Source organism: Terrapene carolina, unplaced genomic scaffold (genome assembly GCF_002925995.2).
Source record: "Terrapene carolina triunguis isolate 2854851 unplaced genomic scaffold, T_m_triunguis-2.0 Scaffold69, whole genome shotgun sequence".
Taxonomy (NCBI): Eukaryota; Metazoa; Chordata; order Testudines; family Emydidae; genus Terrapene; species Terrapene triunguis.
Genome location: NW_020664420.1, coordinates 410,612 through 432,113, shown reverse-complemented (window position 1 = coordinate 432,113; position 21,502 = coordinate 410,612). Strand labels below are relative to the sequence as shown.

Genomic DNA, 21,502 nt, shown 5'->3' with positions numbered 1-21,502 from the left:
AGCTCCCACTGATTGAGGCTTTGTGCAGAGAGGGTGGATTTCACTCCAAGAGACAAAGGAACACAGTTTGACAGCTGCAGCCAAAATTCAGGGCTATTAGACCTGGAAAGCTTTTGTATACTTGCTAATCATCCTCTTTTTAGAGGCAGAAAGTGCAAAAGAATCTCTGCAAATACTTAAACACCCTGATTCTGGATTATCTCTGATTAGTGAAAAGGAAGGTGAAGTATCTCAGGAGTCCAGGAATGCTGGTCTGTGATTATTTGATAATCGATCCTTATTGTTTCCAGCTGAAGTTTATCTATCTCACTTTCTCATGATGGTCTCCCCTTAGCCCCTTATAAATTAGACCCCTCTAACAACAATTGCTGCACTCCCCCTGAGAGGCAGTCTGAGCTTTTGGGGAAAATTTTACAGGTTCCCAATTACATTTTAGGGTTGGGCTTGTTTCTCTCCCCCCCCCCCTCCAAAAAAACTGTGTTTTTAACTCCCATGCTTTCAATAGCCTCTTTTGTAATCCTCAGGGGTATGTGTGGGAGGATAGCCAGGTAGTATGAGAAAGGGTTGAAAGCCGGGACTTCTGGGGGTTTTCTCACCTCGGCCATTGCTTATGTGAAAGTCAGCACATCTCTTATCTTCTTCTGTGTCAATTCAAATAGTTCTGGTAATACCTTCTCCATACTGATGATGTGACTCTCCCTGCCCCGACACAGGGCTTACTCCTGGGTAAAGTTATGATATGGTGCTCATCACGCTAGTACCTGAAATGCCTACATACAAATTCACCACTCAGCCCCCAAACCGGGCTAGAAGAGGCTAAGAGAAATGACCTCTGAATGCCTAAATGTAACCCCCAGACCTTTGTGTGTTGTGTGTCCTCTCTCTGGCTGACACACAGAGGATGTGACTCTGTTGCAGCCCACAGCTCCAAGAAATGGCTCTCCAGCTCAAGTGGTCATGACACTTGCTATTTAGTGCTGGAAGTCCAAGGTTCTATAGCTGGCCTTGGCCAAGGTGGTGGCCATCCCATAAATACAATTCCTGTTCTCACCTCTCGCGTCAAAAGTCATCACCACAAGCTCTTTGGGGCAGAGATGAGCACTTATGGACTGTAATGGGTGATGCCCATCTGTGGCACTCTACAAATAGCAAATAATTGATGTAGATAGGAGAGCCATGTGGGTTTTCAATAGAGTAAATCCCCTTCGCGTGGCTGGCCGCGGTTAGCGCCTGCTGCTGCCTGATCTCTGTTTTTAAAAACCCTTCTCTTTCCTCTCCCTCCTCTTGCAGGGTGTGCATTTGTGAAATACTCCTCGCATGCAGAGGCCCAAGCAGCCATCAACGCCTTGCATGGCAGCCAGACAATGCCGGTGAGTAGCAGGCTAATGGAGGAGAACGCCTTGTGGGTCTATTCTGCCCACGCTGCCCAGAGGCCTGATGAAGGGGCGAGGGGAGGAAGGGCTGATGATTTATTAGTGCTTTCTGAATCTTCTTCCAGGAAAAATAGATAGCAGCTGAGGCGTGTGGGGCCTCGGGTTTGTTTAGCCACTCAATTAAAAGGCCAGGGTGGCACTGATATCGTTTCACAGACATGTGAGCTCAAGAGGCGCAGTGTCCCATGACCAGTAATGATAGAGTTTTGATTGTCTGCAAAGACACACAGTCATAAATGTTGTACCAGCTGGGCCAGATTTATCCCTGGGGTAACCCCACTGGTTGCCAAGGGATGATTCAGGCTTGTTGCCAGTGTCTAAATGCTTTTTCTTTGCCAAGGAATAACGGTCTATATGGGAACAATGAGGAGCCTTTTTGGTGTTCAAAGCAGAGAAAAGCACACAAATATGACAGAAGCAGAATTTAGAGCCAAGCAGTACTCTGATTTGCACCTCCATGCAACCACCGAAAAGTGCAAAATGCGGTTCTTATCCTCCTCTCTACAGCTTAGAATTAAAAGAGCTGTGAAGATATTTAGAGTCTTCCTGGCCATCAACCTCAGATCACTCCATTTGGACAAACGCCCGGTAGGGTTGAGGTTCCAGCCTGATATTTGGGGAAAACATGGAAGGCTTATTTGGCTCGTTCTCTGACACTGACTCACACACACACACACACACACACACACACACACCTGCCTTACACAGAGGAGAATGCACAATTTAGTAACCTTAGGGAGAGACAATTTGGCCTAACATTTTTTGCTTTATTATTATTGGTTTGTGACTTTTATTACTAATTACCAATAGGATAAATACTACGAGGATAAAAAAGTATATTGACAAATTGGAAAGGGTTCAGAAAAGAGCTACAAGGATGATTTGAAATCTAGAAAAACCTGCCTTAGAATGAGAGTCTTAAAAAGCTTGATCTCTTTTGTTCATCCAAGAGAATGTTAAGAAGTGGCTGGATCCTGGTCTACAAGTATCTACGAGGAGAGAAGATTTTAGATAGGAGAGAGCTCTTTCGTGTAGTAAACAAAGGCAGAACAAGATCCGATAGCTGGAGGCCGAAGCTCGACAACTTCAGAAAAGAAATGAAGTGCACATTTTTAACAGTGAGGGTAATTAATCATTGGAACAACTTGCCCAAGGATGTGGTGGATTCTCCATCATTTGAAGTCTTTAAATCAAGATTGGCCGTCTCTTTCTAAAAGCCCTGCTGTAGCTCAACCAAAAGTTATGGGCTTGATGAAAGAACCACTGGATGAAATTCTCTGATCTGTGTTATGCAGAAGGTCAGACTAGTTGATCATAATGGCCCCTTCTGGCCTTAAAATCTACAAATCTCTCAAGATAGCGCTCCCAGACCCCAGTCAGGGATCAGGGTCTCACTGGGCTCGGAATTGTACACACATGTAGCAAGGAGACAGTCCCCAAGAGACTTACAATCTTTGTTAAAGACAAGATGCAAGAGGTGGGTGGGGGGAACCACAGGTGGGGGCTGGAGGAAAGGAAGAGGGTAATATGAGCATGTTGTCATGTAGCCGAGCTGTGCACAAAATACAGCTCACCACCAGTCCAGCTGTTATCCTGCCGTCTTCCTTTTTCCTCATCATCCCTCACCACTCAGATCTATCTCTTGTGCATTAGGGGTCAGAGTTTGCACTGAATTTCTCCTCTGCCACCCCAGTGAATCAGCTGAGTTTCTCAGGGTGAAGGTCAGTGCAGAATTTGGACCGTTGCCTCAATCGTTTTTCCTGTTCACTTACACCAGAGGGTTATTACCATTTCTGTCAACTACTTGTGCCTGAAATATCCTTGAATAACCAAACCTGTGGCTACTTAGAAGGCATTATAACTTTAGCTTTACTCTCTGTAGTGCCTTGCATCCAGAAGGACTCCAAAGTGCTTTACAAGTCCCACAAGCAACCCCACAATCCCACAGGACCAAGCCCACAAGCAACCTCAGCACCCATCCATTTCAATGGAGCTGAAGGACATTCAGCATCTTTCAGGATTGGGCCCTAGAGAGAGAGAATACAGCCACCTCAGGGGTAGAACGTGCCAGCTGTTTAACAGCACACAGCAATACTACACTGAAAAATTAGACAGGAAGTGGAGAAGTATACTGCAACCTCTTGAAAGTGGAGGAAAAATTAGCATTTATTATTTGTATGGCATCGTTGGGGGGCGAGGGTAATGTGTTTTTTCAGGCAAATGAGAACATCAGGGGTTTGATCCTGGCCCCACTGTAGTCCATGGGAGTTTTGCCATTGATTTCAGTGGACGCAGGATTTCACCCCACTAAGCTTAGTCAGAGTGAGATGGGTAACACAATGAGAAAGGAAAGTGGGCCACGGGGGAAGGTGAACAGAGAGCAAAGGGTCAGCAGAAAGCATTCCTGGGAGAATGTTATGGATCAAAGACCAGATCCCCAGCTGGTGTTAATGAGCATAGATCCCTTGGAGACCGCTCATCTGTTTTCTTGCTGCGTCCTGTTTTTTCTCAGAATCTTCCTTTTGAGGTAGGAAGCAAGGAACAATCCATTTCCAAATGACCAGACTGCAATTTGACCAGCGCCACAGAATTATCACTCCTGCTCTTACCAAAGGTGCAAAACAGTCATTAATGACCCAAACAGCTAGGGCCTTGGGCCTGGTTCTTTGTGAGAGCAGTGCCAATGAAACTAATCAGCTGCGTGATGGCTGCAGGTCCAGTTGTGAGGCTCTGCTCAGGACACCCAGAACTGTAAGCCCCTGTGCTACCCCTCTGCCTCAGCACCATTAGCGCTAGGCCAGCTTGTCCGGCTGCAATGCCATCTCCAAGTTGTCCCTGTGGTTCAGCCAGTTTAAATGGCTCTTGCCTCATCCTCGTGTACAACCAACGGGGCATCCATCATCATTCTTGTCAGGTCTCGAGTCATTCATTCTTGCAGCAGGCTCCTGTTTCTCCACAGCTGCCAGGATTATTGCTCCGCTGTGACTTCCTGTTCACACAACATATGCTACCTAATAGTTTCAAAAGGCAACTTTCTTTTGTGAAAGTTTTTTTTTTTTAAACCCTTTCCTTGGATAGAAGCCTGGCTGCCATTCATCACGCACCCTGTACCTCTGCAAGAATTTTTTTTCTTCCTTAGAGAGACCAGCAACAGTGCAGGCAATGGTGGTACAAAAGCGCCGTTCTTTGTTCCAAAGCAACTGATTCGGGGAATTACTGCCCGTAAGTCCTTTGCGTCTGTATAGGGTCAACAGTTTCATCCACAGCTGTTGACTGATGGTGCTTTTACGGCCTCTTCTACCATCGTATCTAAGCACCTCACAATCTTTTCCTGAGTTTGTTTTACTGACTCTAAATCCTTTCATTCTATATGAGGCCAACAGTTTCATCCACATTTCTCTGTCTGTGGTACTTATATGGCCCTCTTTAGCCTGGGTTCCATGGCTTCTGTCACTCTGTCCTTTCCTGGTTCTCCTCCTACCGCTCTGCTTGTTCCCTCAGCATCCCTTCAGAGGAGGCTCCTCATCCCCTTCCCTCCAGCTTTCTGGGAGGGTTCCACAGGGCTCAGTCCTTGGTCCTCTTCTCTTCTCTCTCTATACCTTCTCTCTCCACAAATTCAGCTGCCAGCTCCAGGCTGACTCCTCACTGATCCACCTCTCTACACCAGACCTGTCTCCTTTTGTCTGAACTCAAACGTCAGCTTGCCTCTCTCACGTGTCCTTGTTGATGTCTAGTGTCAGCTGAAGCTGAACATGGCTAAAACAAAGCTCTTGAATTTCCTCCCCATGCCTGTCCCCACTGTTTCCTTTCTCAGACAACACCAACATCTTCTATTTGGGCCTCTCTAGTTCCTCGCATCCGGACTGTGTCTAAATCTTGAAGATTCTTTCTGCACAACATCTCTAAGATACGGACTTCCTTATCCATCCTCACGGCTAAAACGCTCACCCAGACCCTCATAAGCTCATGTCTCGATGACAGCAATATCCTTTCCTCTGACAAATGCCATCTTGCCCTGCTCACATCCATTCAGAATGCTGCTACAAAGATCATTGTCCTACCCTGTCATTCTGACCATCTCCCCTCTCTCCCTGAATAACTCCACTCCACTTCCTTTGAAAATCTGCTGGTGGTACCCAGTGCAAAATTAGAGTTTATTTGGGAGTGAGCAGACTCTCTAGTTAATCCTAGTTAAAGAGCTATGGATAGAGACTGGTGATCTGGAGAGAGAGGCGTGATCTTCACAGGTGCTGACCAATCGCATCTCCCCTGAATTTCCATGGGATTTTTGCCTGATCAAGGCAAAAATTTAAGACTGCATGATTTGGCCTATTATTATTGTCCGCTCTAATAATGGAATAAACACTAAAGGTGCAGGGGATTGGCATGGTTAAGCACCCAAATGTTCAGTTGCTCAACCAGAGCATCTCAGGGATGCAAGGTCAAACTGGAAATATTCCTAAGGGAGGATTTCATGATTGACTACCAAGGCTTCTTTCCCCGATCAAGCCACCCTCTTAGTATTCCGGCACTACTTCATCAGGTTCCAAGTCCTTACACTGACCTCCCCGGATATTGGACCGGTCCCCCAGTCCCAGCAGGAATCCGGAAGTGCACACACAAACCAAAAATGAAACTTATTTCCCTCAAACAAGTGACTGGAATTCTTTAAACTTCTGCAAAAGTTAAGCGTTGTGTTTGGTGGCACAGATACACGCTTATCTCCTCGTAGATGTACTTGGTGACTTTTTCAGGGATCTTCTCCAGCATCGTAAACCTCCTGGAGAAGCGAAGGGAAGATGCTGCTGCCCATTAAGCTCTTTACAGCACTTGCTCCTTCTCTGAAGCCCCAAACAAGCTGTGGGGTGGTATGGAAATGTTTCTACAGTGCAAACTAGAGATACATGATGCTGCATGCTGCCCAACTCCTGCTTCCCAGTCTAGCTCATAAGGTTGTTTCCTCCCTAGAGGATGGCTCTTCAAAGTACTTACGTGGCCTCTGTCACCTCTAATGTCTCACAGACATGAATGGTAAGGTAGGGAAGTATTCTGATTCCCATGTTATGAGCAATGAGCTGAGATACAGAGAGCAAGGTCACACAGTTAGGTTGTGGTTGTTTTTTTACTATACTATTAAAACCGTAGTGTCTAGGAGCCCCAGTCACAGCCCCTTTGCGCTAGGTGCTGTACAAAGACAGAACAAAAAGACAGTCCCTGCCCCAAGGAGCTTACAAGGAAAGAAAAAATTGGCTTTTCAGCTACACTTTGAGGAAAGTGTCTCCTCTCCGCAGAAGCAGTCAACTTTTCCTCGCAACGCTGACCATGGAATTGTTTTCATCTTGAAAACTTTTGGGTTTGGGGGGTGTTGACAGAGTCATTTTTTTTTCTGCGGACAATAAAAGCAGTTTTCAACCAGCTTTAGTCAGCACCCTGTCTTCCTCCAGATCCTTCCTCAGTCTCCCCTCTCTCCCGTGAAGGCAATGGGAAATTCCCAGTTGCTTATGACTAGCTTGACAGCCAGTTGAGACTTCTGCAATGGATTGTATTTACTTGAGTTTTTTAAACAACCAGAAAAGTACTGATTCAGCACCATCGGCCATGCGTCCTATTGCTCTTTACCCCAGCCATGACCCTGAAAATTCTGAGGTCTTCCTAGCTTTGACTGTATTTAATAGCCCAGAGAAGCAGCTGTTTTGCTGCCTGCACTCGACATGGAAATTCTCTCTTCAGGCTGGAACAGATTTTGTAGTTCACTAGACTGGTGGGACGAAAACTCTGGATCAGATCACATAGGTCATAGAATCATAGAATATCAGGGTTGGAAGGGACCTCAGGAGGTCATCTAGTCCCACCCCCTGCTCAAAGCAGGACCAATTCCCAATTAAATCATCCCAGCCAGGGCTTTGTCAAGCCAGGCCTTAAAAACCTCCAAGGAAGGAGATTCCACCACCTTCCTAGGTAACGCATTCCAGTGCTTCACCACCTCCTAGTGAAATAGTGTTTCCTAATATCCAACCTAGACCTCCCCCACTGCAACTTGAGACCATTGCTCCTTGTTCTGTCATCTGTCACCACTGAGAACAGCCGAGCTCCATCCTCTTTGGAACCTCCCTTCAGGTAGTTGAAAGCAGCTATCAAATCCCCCCTCATTCTTCTCTTCTGGAGACTAAACAATCCCAGTTCCCTCAGCCTCTCCTCATAACTCATGTGCTCCAGCCCCCTAATCATTTTTGTTGCCCTCCGCTGGACTCTTTCCAATATTTCCACATCCTTCTTGTAGTGTGGGGCCCAAAACTGGACACAGTACTCCAGATGAGGCCTCAGTAGTCCAGATGTATGTCACTGGATCAGAGTTACTAAAATATTTATTAGTGTAACAAATTCATGCTGCACCTGGGGCCATCCTGGTTGTCAGGCTCCTGCAGTCAGTAGCCACCTGGCACTTCATGGTGAGAGTGGCGGTAAAACTCAGATCCCCGCTCCCAAGCACAGGTCCCTACCATGTAAACTCATGGAGACGCTGTGTTACATGTTGGAGCTGATGACACACAGCTGAGTGATTCTGCATCCAACCAGTAGAGGGCAGTGATACCAAAAAATACTAACCTGTAACCTACAGTATTATTACTATTGTTTTCTTTATTATACATTCCTATAGTGCAGCTAATCTGTACAGTGCTTTACAAAGCATAGGCTGAGACAGTTCCTTTACAGTGGGGTGGGGAGGAGAGGGGGACAAACAGCTGTTGTCATTCAGCCAAGTTCGGGATGGGGGTAAATGCAGAGAAAGACTCCAGGAGAGGTGGAAGGAAAGTGGGAGGAGATGGGCAAGTAGAGGGAGGAGAAGAAACAAGCTACTGTGGTCCTGATGAAGTTGTATCTTGCGTAACTCGTATGCACAGCGGTGGGGAAGCTACTTTCATTGTGCCAAAGTGCTGGGTAGGCAGAAACTCCCCAGGAGGAGGGGCGTGGTGGCTGCGGTGAGCAGGGTCCCACAATGCCATACATCAGCTGAGGTATTTTTAACAATTATTTTGATATAAACAGCTCTGAACTTGAGAAGCTCCATGTAAATGGGAAGCAGTGGGGCTTGTAATTAGGTTTGTGTACACTTTCATAAATTGCTGGGAAACATCAAAGCCGTGATAGAAGGCTGTGGTGCACTTTATTTCTTTCTTCTGTTCTTCTGTTAATTGAACGGTTGATGTGTGGATAGGAAGTGCTGGCTTCATGGAGTACTATTTACAGACCCGCTGACAGCTGCACTGTGAAAATTAACAGGAACAGAGCAGCCTCTGTCACAGCTTTTCCCATAAGGGACTTACTTCAAATTGGATCATTTCTTTCATAGGAGAAACTTTCCTTGCCTCGTCCCTCCCCACCCCCCACACACACATACACTCCACTTCCCATGGCGGGATCCTGGCAGCTACCTGGTTTTTAATTTTTTTTTAAAGGCAGTTGTGTCATTTTCTGCAAAGTTGGGGAGCATTTGACCCAAACCCAAATCCTACCATATTCCATTCATGCCAGGAAGACTCACTCATGAGAATTCAACAGAGCTCCTCACTTGAGTAAGTTTGGCAGGTGTGGGTCCCAAGTGCGTGCGGCCTCAAGGGATGTGGCCCGCTCCTTTAGATGCCAAGCGATGTTCTGACTTCAGTGGGAGCAGGGTGGGATTCACCCTAGCAGATTCCTTCTCCACAACTAGGCTCCAGTGGTTTCTACTGACTGTTTGTATTGCAGTAGCCACAAGAGGCCTCAGCTAAGCTGCTGCCTCTTTGTGCTGGGCACTGGGTAGACACCATAAAAGAGAACCCCTGTCCCCCAAGCTTACAGGCTAAAAGGCAAGACATAGCATGTAGGTGAAACAAACAGGTGGGAGGGAGGATGGCAGTGAGAACAGCATGGTTTGACTGAGGCCTGGTCCACACTAACCCCCCACTTCGAACTAAGGTACGCAACTTCAGCTACGTGAATAACGTAGCTGAAGTCGAAGTACCTTAGTTCGAACTTACCGCGGGTCCAGACGCGGCAGCCAGGCTCCCCCGTCGATGCCGCGTACTCCTCTCGCCGAGCTGGAGTACCGGCGTCGAGGGCGAGCACTTCCGGGATCGATCCCAGAAGATCGATTGCTTACCGCCGGACCCAGAGGTAGGTATAGACCTACCCTTAGAGGAACATTGTGCACAATTCACAGATGTAATAAGCCAATCGATAGAAACGGTCACAGCAGCTGCACACCCTAGCCCCAGCAGAGAAGAGTTAACTCAAGGACCCTTGAATGTCTAAAATATTAAGGTTAACAACACAGTGAGGGTGATTAGAAAGAAATCATGGCATTAACAAGAGTCAAGTTTAATGGCACCCTTCCACCCCCTCGCCTTCCAGTGCTTGTGTTCATATGTCACCTCTCTGGATTGCAAGCTCTTCAGGGCTGGCATCTTGTCGGTACCCCTGTCAGTAAAGGACTTAGTGGACTGCTGGTGCCGGATGAGTAAATCATCGGCATCATCAAGTGTTTCAAGGGAACCATTTGCACTTCGTATTCTTTGTTGAATGCCAACAGTGGGCTTGGCACTGTGCAATACACACGCTGTCCCAAAGAGCTTGGGGCTAAATTCACAAAGAGACTTAGGTGTTGCGGCCTCGTGAGCGAGGCACCTAAGAATGGGAGCCGCAAAAGCCAGCGTGCTGAGTGGGGAGCGACCTAAGCTAGCCAATGGGAGAGGCTGAGGCACCTATCTCCAGCTGGGATTCTCAGCCAGGAACTGCGGGTAGGCACCTAAGCAATTTCTTGCAAGAAAGGTGGTAGCACCTGCCTAACTCCAAACAAAAAGGGAGAGAGAAGGAGGTGGGCCTCTGCCTTGTAACCTTTATTCCAGTGGTTAGGGTACTTACCCAGGATGTAGGAGACCCTGGTTCAATTCTCCTCTGTATCTGATGTAGAGAAGGGATTTGAACTTGGGTTTCCCATCGCTCAGTAGTTGACCTAGCCACTGGACTATTGGCTATTTGGGAGGAGTTGGTCTCACTCTCAAATTCCTGAGAAATCTTGCCCAATTAAAGTTTTGTCGAAACTGATATGTTCCCACAAAAAGTTTCAGTTTTGAAGAATCGGCATTTTCCGACAATAACATTTGGTCGAAAAATCCCATCCAGACGTATGTGTTCCCCAGTCTCCGTTTGCTATCAAAAGTTACCACAGCCTAAAACTTAGGGGTCAGTTTTCCCTCAGTCACCAGGTCCCCCAAGAGGAGATAGACCTTCAGAGTTTGGCCCACCCCACCCCACTCCTGCCACCACCACCACTCGTTTCACTTCCTTTAGCCAGAGGTTCCGGTAGCACCCCGGCAATAATATCTCTTACGTCCTACAATAAAATAAAATCAAATCCCAGGGCAACGTTCCCTTCCTTCCCCATTGTTTCATAAATGAACTAATAAATCAGATGTTTCTAGGCCCCGGAATAGAATGCCAGGCAGCCCGGCTGCCTGACAGGGGGTATGAATCATACCGGCACCGAAGATGGCCTTTTGGGGCCTAAGCACTCAACTGAGCTGCATTTCCTCTCTAGTCACATCTCCGTAGCAGTGCAGGCATCTGGCAGGACAGCTAAGAGGCCCAGGGGAGTTGATAGGCTTCAGTTGCAGTCTTTCTCTCTCTTTCTTCCCTTCAAACTGTTCTGCGCTGCAGAATTCATTACCTCCAAATGGGCTAAGAGGGATAAGCGATAGTGAGCCTCACATCTTTGCTTTAGACAAAAGGAGCTAATTGGCGCTATAATGTCCTTTTATGGCTCCAAAGGGAGGAAGGAACTAAATCAACAACAGGAGGAGGTTGCCGTGGTGTTGGAGAAGAAAGACGCAGCAGCGGAACGTTGTCGAGGTCTCAATGCCATCAGAAGCATTCCCCACAGGGTATTCCACGCTCAACACCTGTCTCTTTTGGATGAAATTAGAACCTGGGAGAGCTAAAATAATTTCCAAGCACTGACCTTTCCTGAGGGACCACAGCCATTTATAAACCTATGGTCCTAGAGACATAAAACATTCCCTCTCTTACAGGGGGATTTCTAGCCCAACAGAGGGAATTCCATTGGATAACACAGAGATCCTGTATTAAGAACACCTTCTTCCTGTAGAAGAGGAGGAATTACAGTCCCAGGACTGGATCTTTATCACTTTGATGGTTTTCTTTTCCTTTCTTGCACCTCTTTCTCACTAGGATCCTGCTCCAAAGCCCAGTGAAGTCAGTGGGACCTTTCCATGGGCTTTCGACCAGGTTTGAATCACTCGGGATGCTTCCACCTATTTTCCTTGAATCCATGTCTTCCAGCCAGCTCACCCTTAAAGCACGATATCTTCACTGGATGGAACGAAGAAGTTCCCATGAAGTCTCTTCAGGAATGAACGAACCCCTTTCCCGTAGCCTACACAGATAATCCTCAGGAATCTACATGCATTTACCCATTCCAGAATGGCCTTTAGTTGTAGGTGACTTGGTTGGTTTTGGCCAAAGCGGTCAAATGATGACCAAGATCGTTTTTAAAGGTCAAGACCACAATACCAACATTCAGATGAGATATTAAGCCGAGACCCTTGCAATTTGTGGTTGTGAAGGATCCCATAGTATTTTTGCCAAAATTAGATTGATTAATCCAGGTATCCCAGCCAAATTCCAACGAGTTCTGGGTTCCTAAAATCCCCTGGCGGTTTCAATCAGATATGATATTCTGCTTCATTTCCTGCCCTAAACTCTTGCCTGGTCCTGTGGTACACTGTTCAACAGTTGCCATGTTTCACTCATAGATTCCAAGGCCAGAAGGGACCAGTGTGATTATCTAATCTGACCTCCTGTATAGCCCAGGCTAGAAACCTGCGCCCAAAATAGTTCCTAGAGCAGGTCTTTTAGAAAAACATTCAATCTTGATTTAAAAATTGTCAGTGATGGAGAATCCACCACAACCCTGGGTAAATTGTTCCAATGGTTAATTACTCTCCCCATTAAAAATGTATGCCTCATTCCCATTTGTTTCAGTCCAAATGGAAGCGGATTCTTTGGCATATAAAGGGCCAGATCCTCAGCTAATATAAATCAGCATCACTCCATTGAAGTAAATGGAGCTACACTGATTTTACACCAGCTGAGGGTAGAGCTCCATATGGCTGTCATCGTGTGGTGCCTCGGTTTCCCCATACGTAAAATGGAAATGATAATGCAAAGGTGACATCAGATTAATTAACAGAATGATGGTTGTCCATAGTTTTGTGATCCTGAGATGGAACGTGCTGTGGAAGTGCAAAGACTTATTATTATTTAGGCTATCATAGTGAAATGTGTTAATACAGAATGGATACAGTATAGAAGTGATTTGTAACATGCTTTAATGGGCAGTATATTTCTAACTAAATAATGTTATTGCAGTATTCCTTAGCCTGTGCAATATTCCTAATTTGCTGGCCCTTCTTTAACTTTTATTTCTTTTTAAAATCATTCCAGTCTAGTCTACTGAAGTTCTTAAACCAAACCATCACTTTGGTATCTGAGCAGAAGTATATTCCAATGGGTAGGGTGCTGGAGTGACCTAGGGTCTATTCCTGGCTGAGCTATTGACCTGCTGTTTACGTTTAGACAATTCACTTCTCTTATCAGTGACTATGTCCCCTCCCATTTTTTGTCCATCTTGCCTATTTAGATTGTAGGTCAGGGACTGTCTCTATGTGTTTGTACCCTGCCTAGTGCAAAGGGTCCTGATCTTAGCTGGGTCTCCCATAATATAAATAATTGAGCTGCTCAAAAACATTTGTTCAATTTTTTTTCACCCATGAAAAATGGTTTTTTCACAGTAACGAGGTTTATTTTCAGACAATATCCATTTTCCAAAAAACAAACAAAAAAAAAACAAAACAGATTTTCATTGAAAAAATAAAACCTTAAAAAAAAAAAATAATAACCTAACAAAAAGAATCAATGTTTGGGGTTTTCAGTTTTTCTATGAAAACCCAATAAAATTAAATGAAAACCTTTTTTTTCTTTTTTGTCAAAATTTTTCATGGAAAAAAATACATTTTGACCATTACTAAACAATAACAGCCGCCTTCCAGTAGTGCATGAAGCGATGGGAACAGCTCTGGCGTGTGTGAATTTATTACAAATAGATTGAGCCACAAAATCCAGCTCTGGATTGGGATCCAACCTTTTCTAAAGTGTTGAGTTATTTGGATTTGGGGTTTTGATTCGGGGGCCATCTCTAATATCTGAGGTACGTATAGTTATTCCTAGTTAAAACCAGGTACAGTTTCTCCACTAGTTAATACTTCAGTTACCCTGTGGGAAGCAATTACTTTAGCTCAGATTGATACCAACTCACAAGTGTGTGGGGGAGTAAGACCTAAATCAAGCATCTACTCCAAATAAATTACAACTCAGGAGACCTGTGGATGGAAGTACCTGCAGCTAGTATCTCTGCTTAGACATTCCCTTACCAAGGGAGTAGCATTATCAAAGGCCTCTGTCACTCTAGTGCTGGATGAATGTCTCCTATCTCCTTCCGTCTCTGTCACCCACGGCTCGAGCATGTCTAAACTGGCTCTCAGGACTCTAAAGTTAAATCGCTCCTTGTGGCTGCCTTCCCACTCATCTTTCAGATGAGACATGAAATTGAAGCCCTGAGTATGAAAAAAACATGGCATATTTCACAAGAGCAGGGTAGTTCGTCCTGATGTCCTGGCCTAATTCCAGCTTGTGTAATTACATTCTGCCTATCTTAACGTTCCCTGTCCTCTGCAAGGTCTAATTGGGTACACTGTTCTTTTTCACTTCCTGTCCTAAACTTCAAGGATACCCAAGTGTCTTTACAAACTGGGGCCAGATCCTCAGCTGATGTTATACAGCAGCCTCGATTTCAGTGGAGCTACACAGATTTACATCAGCTGATGTAGCTCTGTTTTCAGTCTCGGCAACCAGCTTCTCCCATTGATGCTCAGTGCCTAACTTCGGGCATGCTGGTTTGGAAATATTGCCCTTCATGGCTTGCTCAAGGGCACCTATCCAAATCAGTTTCACAGCTGGGAATAGAACTGCAGGCCAAGATTTTCAAACGTGGGCACCTAAATTCAGATGGTGGCATCTAAATAAGTAGCCTGATTTTCCAAAGTGCTGAACGCCCAGCAGTTTCCATTGACGTAGGTGCCTCGATACGGACACAGGGCTGAGATTTCAAAAGGACCCTAATTGAACTTGGGCACCTAAATCTCTTGGACACGTTCAAATCCCAGCCTCGCAGTCTAACTTTAAGCAGCCAAAAACTTTTCACTCCCCAGCCCTTGATCTATCCAGTGAGTTGACCCCACTCATACCAGATATACGCCACAATTCAGCAAAGCACTATCACCCGTGCTTAACTCCGATGGGGCTGCTCAAACCATTAAAATTAAGCATGTGCTTAAATGCTTTGCTGAATCAGGGCTGTAATTCATGAGTTTATAAAAATAATCTAAATATTTCTAGGGCGAGTTGCCTCACTGAACCCAGAGGTCCTTACACTTATAGACCCTACTAAATATATTATATATATATACGACATTGTACTTTGCAGTGACATAATTTCTCAAGACTTTTTCATTGAAAATTGTGCTAGAAGACATAGGTTTACCTGAAGTAGAACCGTATTATTTAGTCTTCTGTAAAGTTTATGCTTAATTTGTGTATACACTCCATTTGAAGGGCCATAACTAATGGGAAGCACTCCAGACATCCAGGGAAAAGATTTGTTTTCGTGCCCTTTTAATGAAATATCAATGGATGGATATTTTATTTTTAGTTGAATATGAAATTTCACAAGCGACCTGTCAAGCACCCGTTTTCAAGTATGACTTTATTTCACACGTCAAGACAGGCTGGGAAATTAGTTTTTTCCCACAGAGGACTCTGATTAGGGATTACAAAGTGAGTGTAGTGGAGGGGTATTTTTACCTCCATTTTTTTTCCCTCACAGCGCCAGGCTGCAGAATGTCTGCCTCTGCTGACTAAGGGGAGCAATATATTACCAGCTGCACCGGGGGAACAAACAAGGATAGTCACGTTAAGTAGACTTGCCAGCCTAGGAGCGAATGGGAAATAATATCAACCTCTTATATAGTGCTTCTCAGCAGTCGATCTCATAGCACTTAATAAAGGAGGTCAGGAAGAAAGGAGATGAGCTCCAATTTTAGCCAGCTTGTTGCAAAGGAAATATATGGCACTGCCTCATGTTCATTAAGGGCCTGATTCAAAACCAGTGGAAGTCAGTGACTTCCATGAGATTTGGATCAGGCCCACATGTGGTCCTTCGTGGTCCAACATTCTCCTCTCCGAACGGCATGAGGGAGCTCCTGTAATAATGCTTTGTGTGGAATAATCAGACAGGGAGATGAGGAGTTAGGCAGGAGGTCAGGCTAGATTTTCATCATGGTCCTTCTGGCTTTAAAAACAATGAATCCATGAGATGGAGACATAAATAAGCCTTCCCCATCCACGGTATGCAGCAGCTTTCACCCACGGATCTCAAAGCACTTTTCACAGATTAGTGATTTAAGCTTCATAACCCCCCTGTGGGCTCAGGAAGTACTGAGGGGGCCCAATCCCACGGAGTCCAATGGGAGCCTGTCTGTAGATAACAGTAGGCAGGGAGTCAGTTCTATTATCCTCATTTTGCAGAAGACTAAGGCCAGATTCTCAGCTGGTAGCTACACCAGTTTACACCAACTCAGGTTTTAACGGCCTTGGGAAGTGATATAGATTTCACATGAAAGCCCTACAGAATTCCCCACCCATGTCCATTGGGAATCTGGCCCATTTAATCATAGAATCACTTGAGGATTACCTGTTCTGTTCATTCCCTCTGCGGCACCTGGCATTGGCAACTGTCAGAAGACAGAACATTGGGCTAGATGGACCTTTGGTCTGACCCAATAGGGCCATTCTTATGTTCTTAAGATTAGGGTTGGAAGAGACCTCAGGAGATCATCTAGTCCAACCCCCTGCTCAGAGCAGGACCAATCCCAACTAAATCAATGGCCTTTAATTTAATGACCTTCATGATCCCACATGATGAATTAGTGGCAGATGCTGGGGATGAAGTGTGGTCTTATGCTTAGTGTATGAGCCTGTAATTTAGAATAGCTGGGTTCAATTCCTGACTCTGCCACACGTAAACTGTAGGTCATCCAATTATTCTGAGCCTCCGTTCCTTAGCTATAAAATGGGGATAACAGTGACTCTCAGTGCTCTCTCTGTCTTGTTGGGTTTTTTTTAATGTAAACTCTGAAGGGCTGGGGCTGTCTCTTGCTGGTGCACGTACAGCATCTAGCGCACTGGGGTGCTGATGTCATTTGAGGCTTCTAAGCACGACATGTAATACTGCTACTAATAATGTCACCCAGGAATCCAGACATCCAGGCCTTTGCTCTAACCACTTGTCCAACGCCCTCCCTTTCACACAGTAGCCATCTATTACTTATTACACAGTGGGATCCTTGAGGAAAATTCCCATTGGCATTAATTTTGTTCTTTCTGAGGATTAAAGGCAAAATCTAGCTGTGGTGGAGCAAAACATCTGCCAACTAACCATGCGTTGCTGCCAAGGTCTTACCTGCCTTGGCAAGCATTAGATAGGTCAGATGAAGGCCTCATTTTCCCCCACCAGCCACATCAATTCACAACGACACTCAGTTCTCAGAATTAACAGAATTCTAAATGTCTGAATAAACAGAGGGGTAGATGCCAAGTTACTCTGTGTTGCAAATGAAGCAACAACCATGGAGGATAAGTCTCCTTTACATTGCATGGCATTTTTTTTCCTGATAATCCTCAGATTAAAGCCCCGTTTGATTCCACCACTATGTTTGTTCAGCACTGCATGTGAAGAGTTGCACCTAAGGAGCCATTTGCAGTGCACAGCGATCAATTTGATTGGTCCTATAAAACCAACTGTACTGCATATTGGAGAGCGCCATCTACTGGCACTTTGTCTAGTAGCTATATTTGCATATATACTATATATACATCTCTACCTCGATATAACGCTGTCCTCGGGAGCCAAAAAATCTTACCGCGTTATAGGTGAAACCGCGTTATAGCGAACTTGCTTTGATCCACCGGAGTGCACAGCCCCGCCCCCTCCCCCCCGCGGGAGCACTGCTTTACCGCGTTATATCCGAATTCGTGTTATATCGGGTCGCGTCATATCGAGGTAGAAGTATATTTGCATATATACAAACATCTCTGTTTTATAGAGCAATCTTGTAACATGCTTCTTCTGTTTGGCTGCAGCCAGTAGACTTCCTTCTTCCTCCTCCTTCAAAATTTGGATAACATTTACTATACCAAATCCCCCACTATTTGTAGATTGGCGTGTTTCTACCTTTTTTTTTTTTTTTTGTATTATGGTAGTACCTAAAGGGGCAAACCAAGATCAGGACCCACTTATACTAGGCTGTCCAAAACCACAGTGAGACAGTCCCAAAGGCTGAACAAACAAGACAAGCAAAGGACTGGAGGTAGGGAAAAAGGTGTCCGGAGAGGTGAAGTGACTTGCTCAAGGTCTAATCCTGGCTCCTGCTTCTTCCCAGCTTAGTACCCTCTCCACTAGATCACTCTGCGTCTTTGAAACACCTCCCAGGAGATAACAATAATTCCCTTTACTCAGCTTCAAAATCTTGCGTCCTTTAAACCGTGTTCCTCCTTGGCTAACCCACCTCTGCCGTGTTAGGCTTCAAAGCTGCACTGAGCCACCCAGTCTACCCTGGCCCAAAGCCTCTCTCCAGCACGGCTGCAAATAGGTTCAGATCATTAGATCCAGGTTACCAAACAGCCTCTTGGATCAGGGTTAATTAAATGAGTGTTGAAATCTAATTAAGGACTGGTCTGGGCGATAATTAGCAGGAAATGTATGCATTAAAATATTCATTTGTCGATGAGCTGCAATTAAGAATGTGATTTGGGGAAGGATCAATAGCTACATCATGTGATTAAAAAAAAATGAGAAGTTGCCCAGCCTTGAGCAGAAACCCTGGTGAATGTGGATTTTATTCTGCTTTGCTCTCTTAATAACTCCTGGATCCCTCTCTACATCCTTGAATAGGGCATTCATCTCTCCCTCCCTTTGTTTTGCTAAGCCATTTGTTTCACTCCCTTGTTCTTCACCACATTGTTCAAGCGGGTTATAGATTTATTAGCAAGAGGGAGAGAGAGAGAGAGTGACAGGTCAAAAAGAAAGATTCCTCGCCAATGAAAATCGCTTCCTGTGCTGCTAATCCAGGGGAACATCGCTCATTGTGTGGCCTCAGACTGTTTCTTTATCAAGTTAATTCCTCGGCTCTTTATTCCTTACGAGGATCTGCAGAAGGTGCTGCATATGCATATGCTGGGACTCCATTATTATTATTAATTTATTTGTATTATCGTCGTGCCCAGGAGTCATCGACCAGAACCCTGTTGTGCTATGCATTGTATGTGCATTAAAGTATTTTATTAAGATATTCCTAACTAGCAGCAAAGGAACTCTGCCTTCAGTGGAATGGATATTATTCCCCAATTGGGGGGGGGGATGAAAACCAGTTAATTATACTCCCCCTGTCTCCATAAGGGTACATCTATACTGGAACAATTAGTGTCCATGTTGCAGCACTAGCCAGCAACAGGGCAACTGTTCTGGTGCTAAACTGGGGCCACCGCGTTGCTCCCACTGGAGCTGGTCAGACATTTTCGGCCGGAATGGTTTTCTGTAGTTAAAGACTGATTTGACGAAACTGACCTTTCCATGGGAATGGGTCCATTTAGATGGAAACTGGGCAGGTTGCCCATGGAGACCTGCCTGGTTTCCTGACAGCTCACCTGTCTTCCCAGGCTGACTGCAGCAGCTGGGCTCTCCAAACCGAAGGCTGTCCAGGCTGCCAAACTTCTCGACTACTTGGGCAGCTGGCTCCCCAGTTACTTGGGCTGCCTGACCCCTTGGAAACATTCTGCTTTGGTTCGCCCATAACTAGATTTTTTTTAATCTTTCTCTCCCACAAAACATCCCAAGCCAGGATGAATATTTTTTCAAAAATTCAAAATTTTCCATGGGAGGGAAATGGGACCTGCCATTTCGATAGCCAGGTCTAGCTACCACCTGTGCATCTGCACTGGAGCTGAGTTGCTATTGTAGACAGGGGCCCAAGCAGGTTGGCATTGCTGCTACCGTGGATATAGCTGCAGATTGCTGGCTGTTGCTGGACTAAGGCTCAAGGTCAGTTAAAGCCAGGTTCTTGTCCCACTGAGCCTAAGACCCAAGAGTGAGTGAGAGGTAGAACAGTGTACCTTGTCCCATTTCACAGCTGATTGCTACCTACCAGTCACCTGCTAGGGTGATCTGGGTTCCCTCACTTGGACAGAAGATCAAGGCCTTAGGAGTGAGAAGAAAACATGGTTCCATCAAGGGAGCAAGTGGAAGAAAGTCTGGCTGCATGATTCGTTTGAGATTGCATGTGTTAAAAAGGCATATTAATTACCAGCTGTAGTTATGACTCACATATTACATGTGCTTACCAGAAAATCCCATATGTTAACCGCATTGTAGTTCTATTACAATGTGCATGAAAAATATCAATGTGCCTACCATGTACTCTCTCCTAAGTGGGAAATAAGCCCAACTAGGTGAGATTTTCCAAAGTGCTCAGAGTTGGTTTCTCTCTGCTCTTACTGAAAACTTCCCCTGGTGTCAGCAGGAGCAGAAAGAGAGAGCAACTCTGAGTGTTTTGGAAAATCCCTACCCAGTGTCTCTTGAATTTGAACCCAAGCAGGTTCAAAGTTTGGCACAAAGAGTTTGCCCATCCCTAATTATTCCCTTTCCACTGTCAGTAGAGCATGCCATCTGTGCCAGCTTACACAAAAGGGTTGTGATCTTGTTTTCCTTGCTGAGAAATTCCATTGCTCCAAATGAGTAGAGCTTTCCTAACTGCAGCTAACAAACTCTGCATTCACAGCAGGGTTCATCTTCCCGCCACCGCTCCTGAGGTCACCTCTCAACTTCTTACAGTTCTTGAGATAGCGGGGGAAACTCTGAACCACTTATCACCACTTTCCTTGCCCTGACTTAGCTGGAGATGCTGCAGAATGCTTAAATGTCTTCCGAGTGTGGGGTGCTAAATTCTGGAGACAAAGCTGACCAGTGTGGTCTCACCAGACACAAGCGTAAAAATAGTGAGTGCTGAGCAATTGCGGGAGGCAGGGGTCCCACAGGCAGGATCTGGCAGAGATAGAACTAACCCATTGCACTGTCCAAAAAATAAATCAGGCCAAATGGAGTGCAGAAGTTACTAGCTTGCAGTGCAATGGCACCAGCTCTCAGTTTAAATCCCTAATAGACCAGCAGTTTTGCTAGGTGGAAAAGAACAAGGCCCACCTCTTTGAGGAGGGAATTTAAACCAAAGCAAAGAAAGAAGGAGCTCGGAGAAGAATGAGAGTTGGCCAGATGGCCCACTCACCCCACCCTCGTGGTACAGATTCCTTTTCCTCTTTGCTGCTGCTCTCTCCAGCCTGCCACAGGCTGAGATCAGTGTGGAATGGGAGGGTGCCCAGGGTTGTCTTCAAAGCCCAATGGAGCCGAATCTCAGCCAGTCTCTGTTATATGTGCGGATGCAGATTGGTCCCACTGGGCACTAATGGGAAAATACCCCGGTTGTGTTCTCTCTTTTTGTTTCCCTACCTCCAGGGGGCCTCCTCGAGCCTGGTGGTGAAGTTTGCAGACACGGACAAGGAGCGTACAATGAGGCGCATGCAGCAAATGGCAGGACAGATGGGCATGTTCAACCCCATGGCTATCCAGTTTGGAGCGTACGGCGCCTACGCACAGGCAGTAAGTATAGGTACTGTTTCTCTGCATTTTAAGGAGAATTGCGTTGCCAGACACCAGCATGGCACAGCACACAGGGAGGAAAGGAAAGGAGGACTGCGTGATTCCTTCATTAAACCGGCTCTGCAGTGATAGATCAGAGACAAGTCTGAGCCACTAAGCCACTCAGCTTGCTGTAGACTGGGATATTTCC

General features: G+C 45.6%; 1 protein-coding gene across 50 annotated transcripts in view; it reads left to right on the top strand.

The window, feature by feature from the left end:
- The window catches only part of CELF4 (CUGBP Elav-like family member 4), an 833,225-nt gene that overhangs the window by 715,542 nt on the left and 96,181 nt on the right, over window positions 1-21,502 (top strand). For 32 of the 50 annotated variants that reach the window (XM_024196870.2, XM_024196882.2, XM_024196865.2 and 29 more), the window contains 2 exons: window positions 1,291-1,370; window positions 21,169-21,312. In XM_024196870.2, the coding sequence (XP_024052638.2) occupies window positions 1,291-1,370; window positions 21,169-21,312 (224 nt within the window). The remainder of the gene's footprint in view (window positions 1-1,290; window positions 1,371-21,168; window positions 21,313-21,502) is intronic. The other 18 variants (XM_026649294.1, XM_024196884.2, XM_024196869.2 and 15 more) reach the window with 1 other exon arrangement.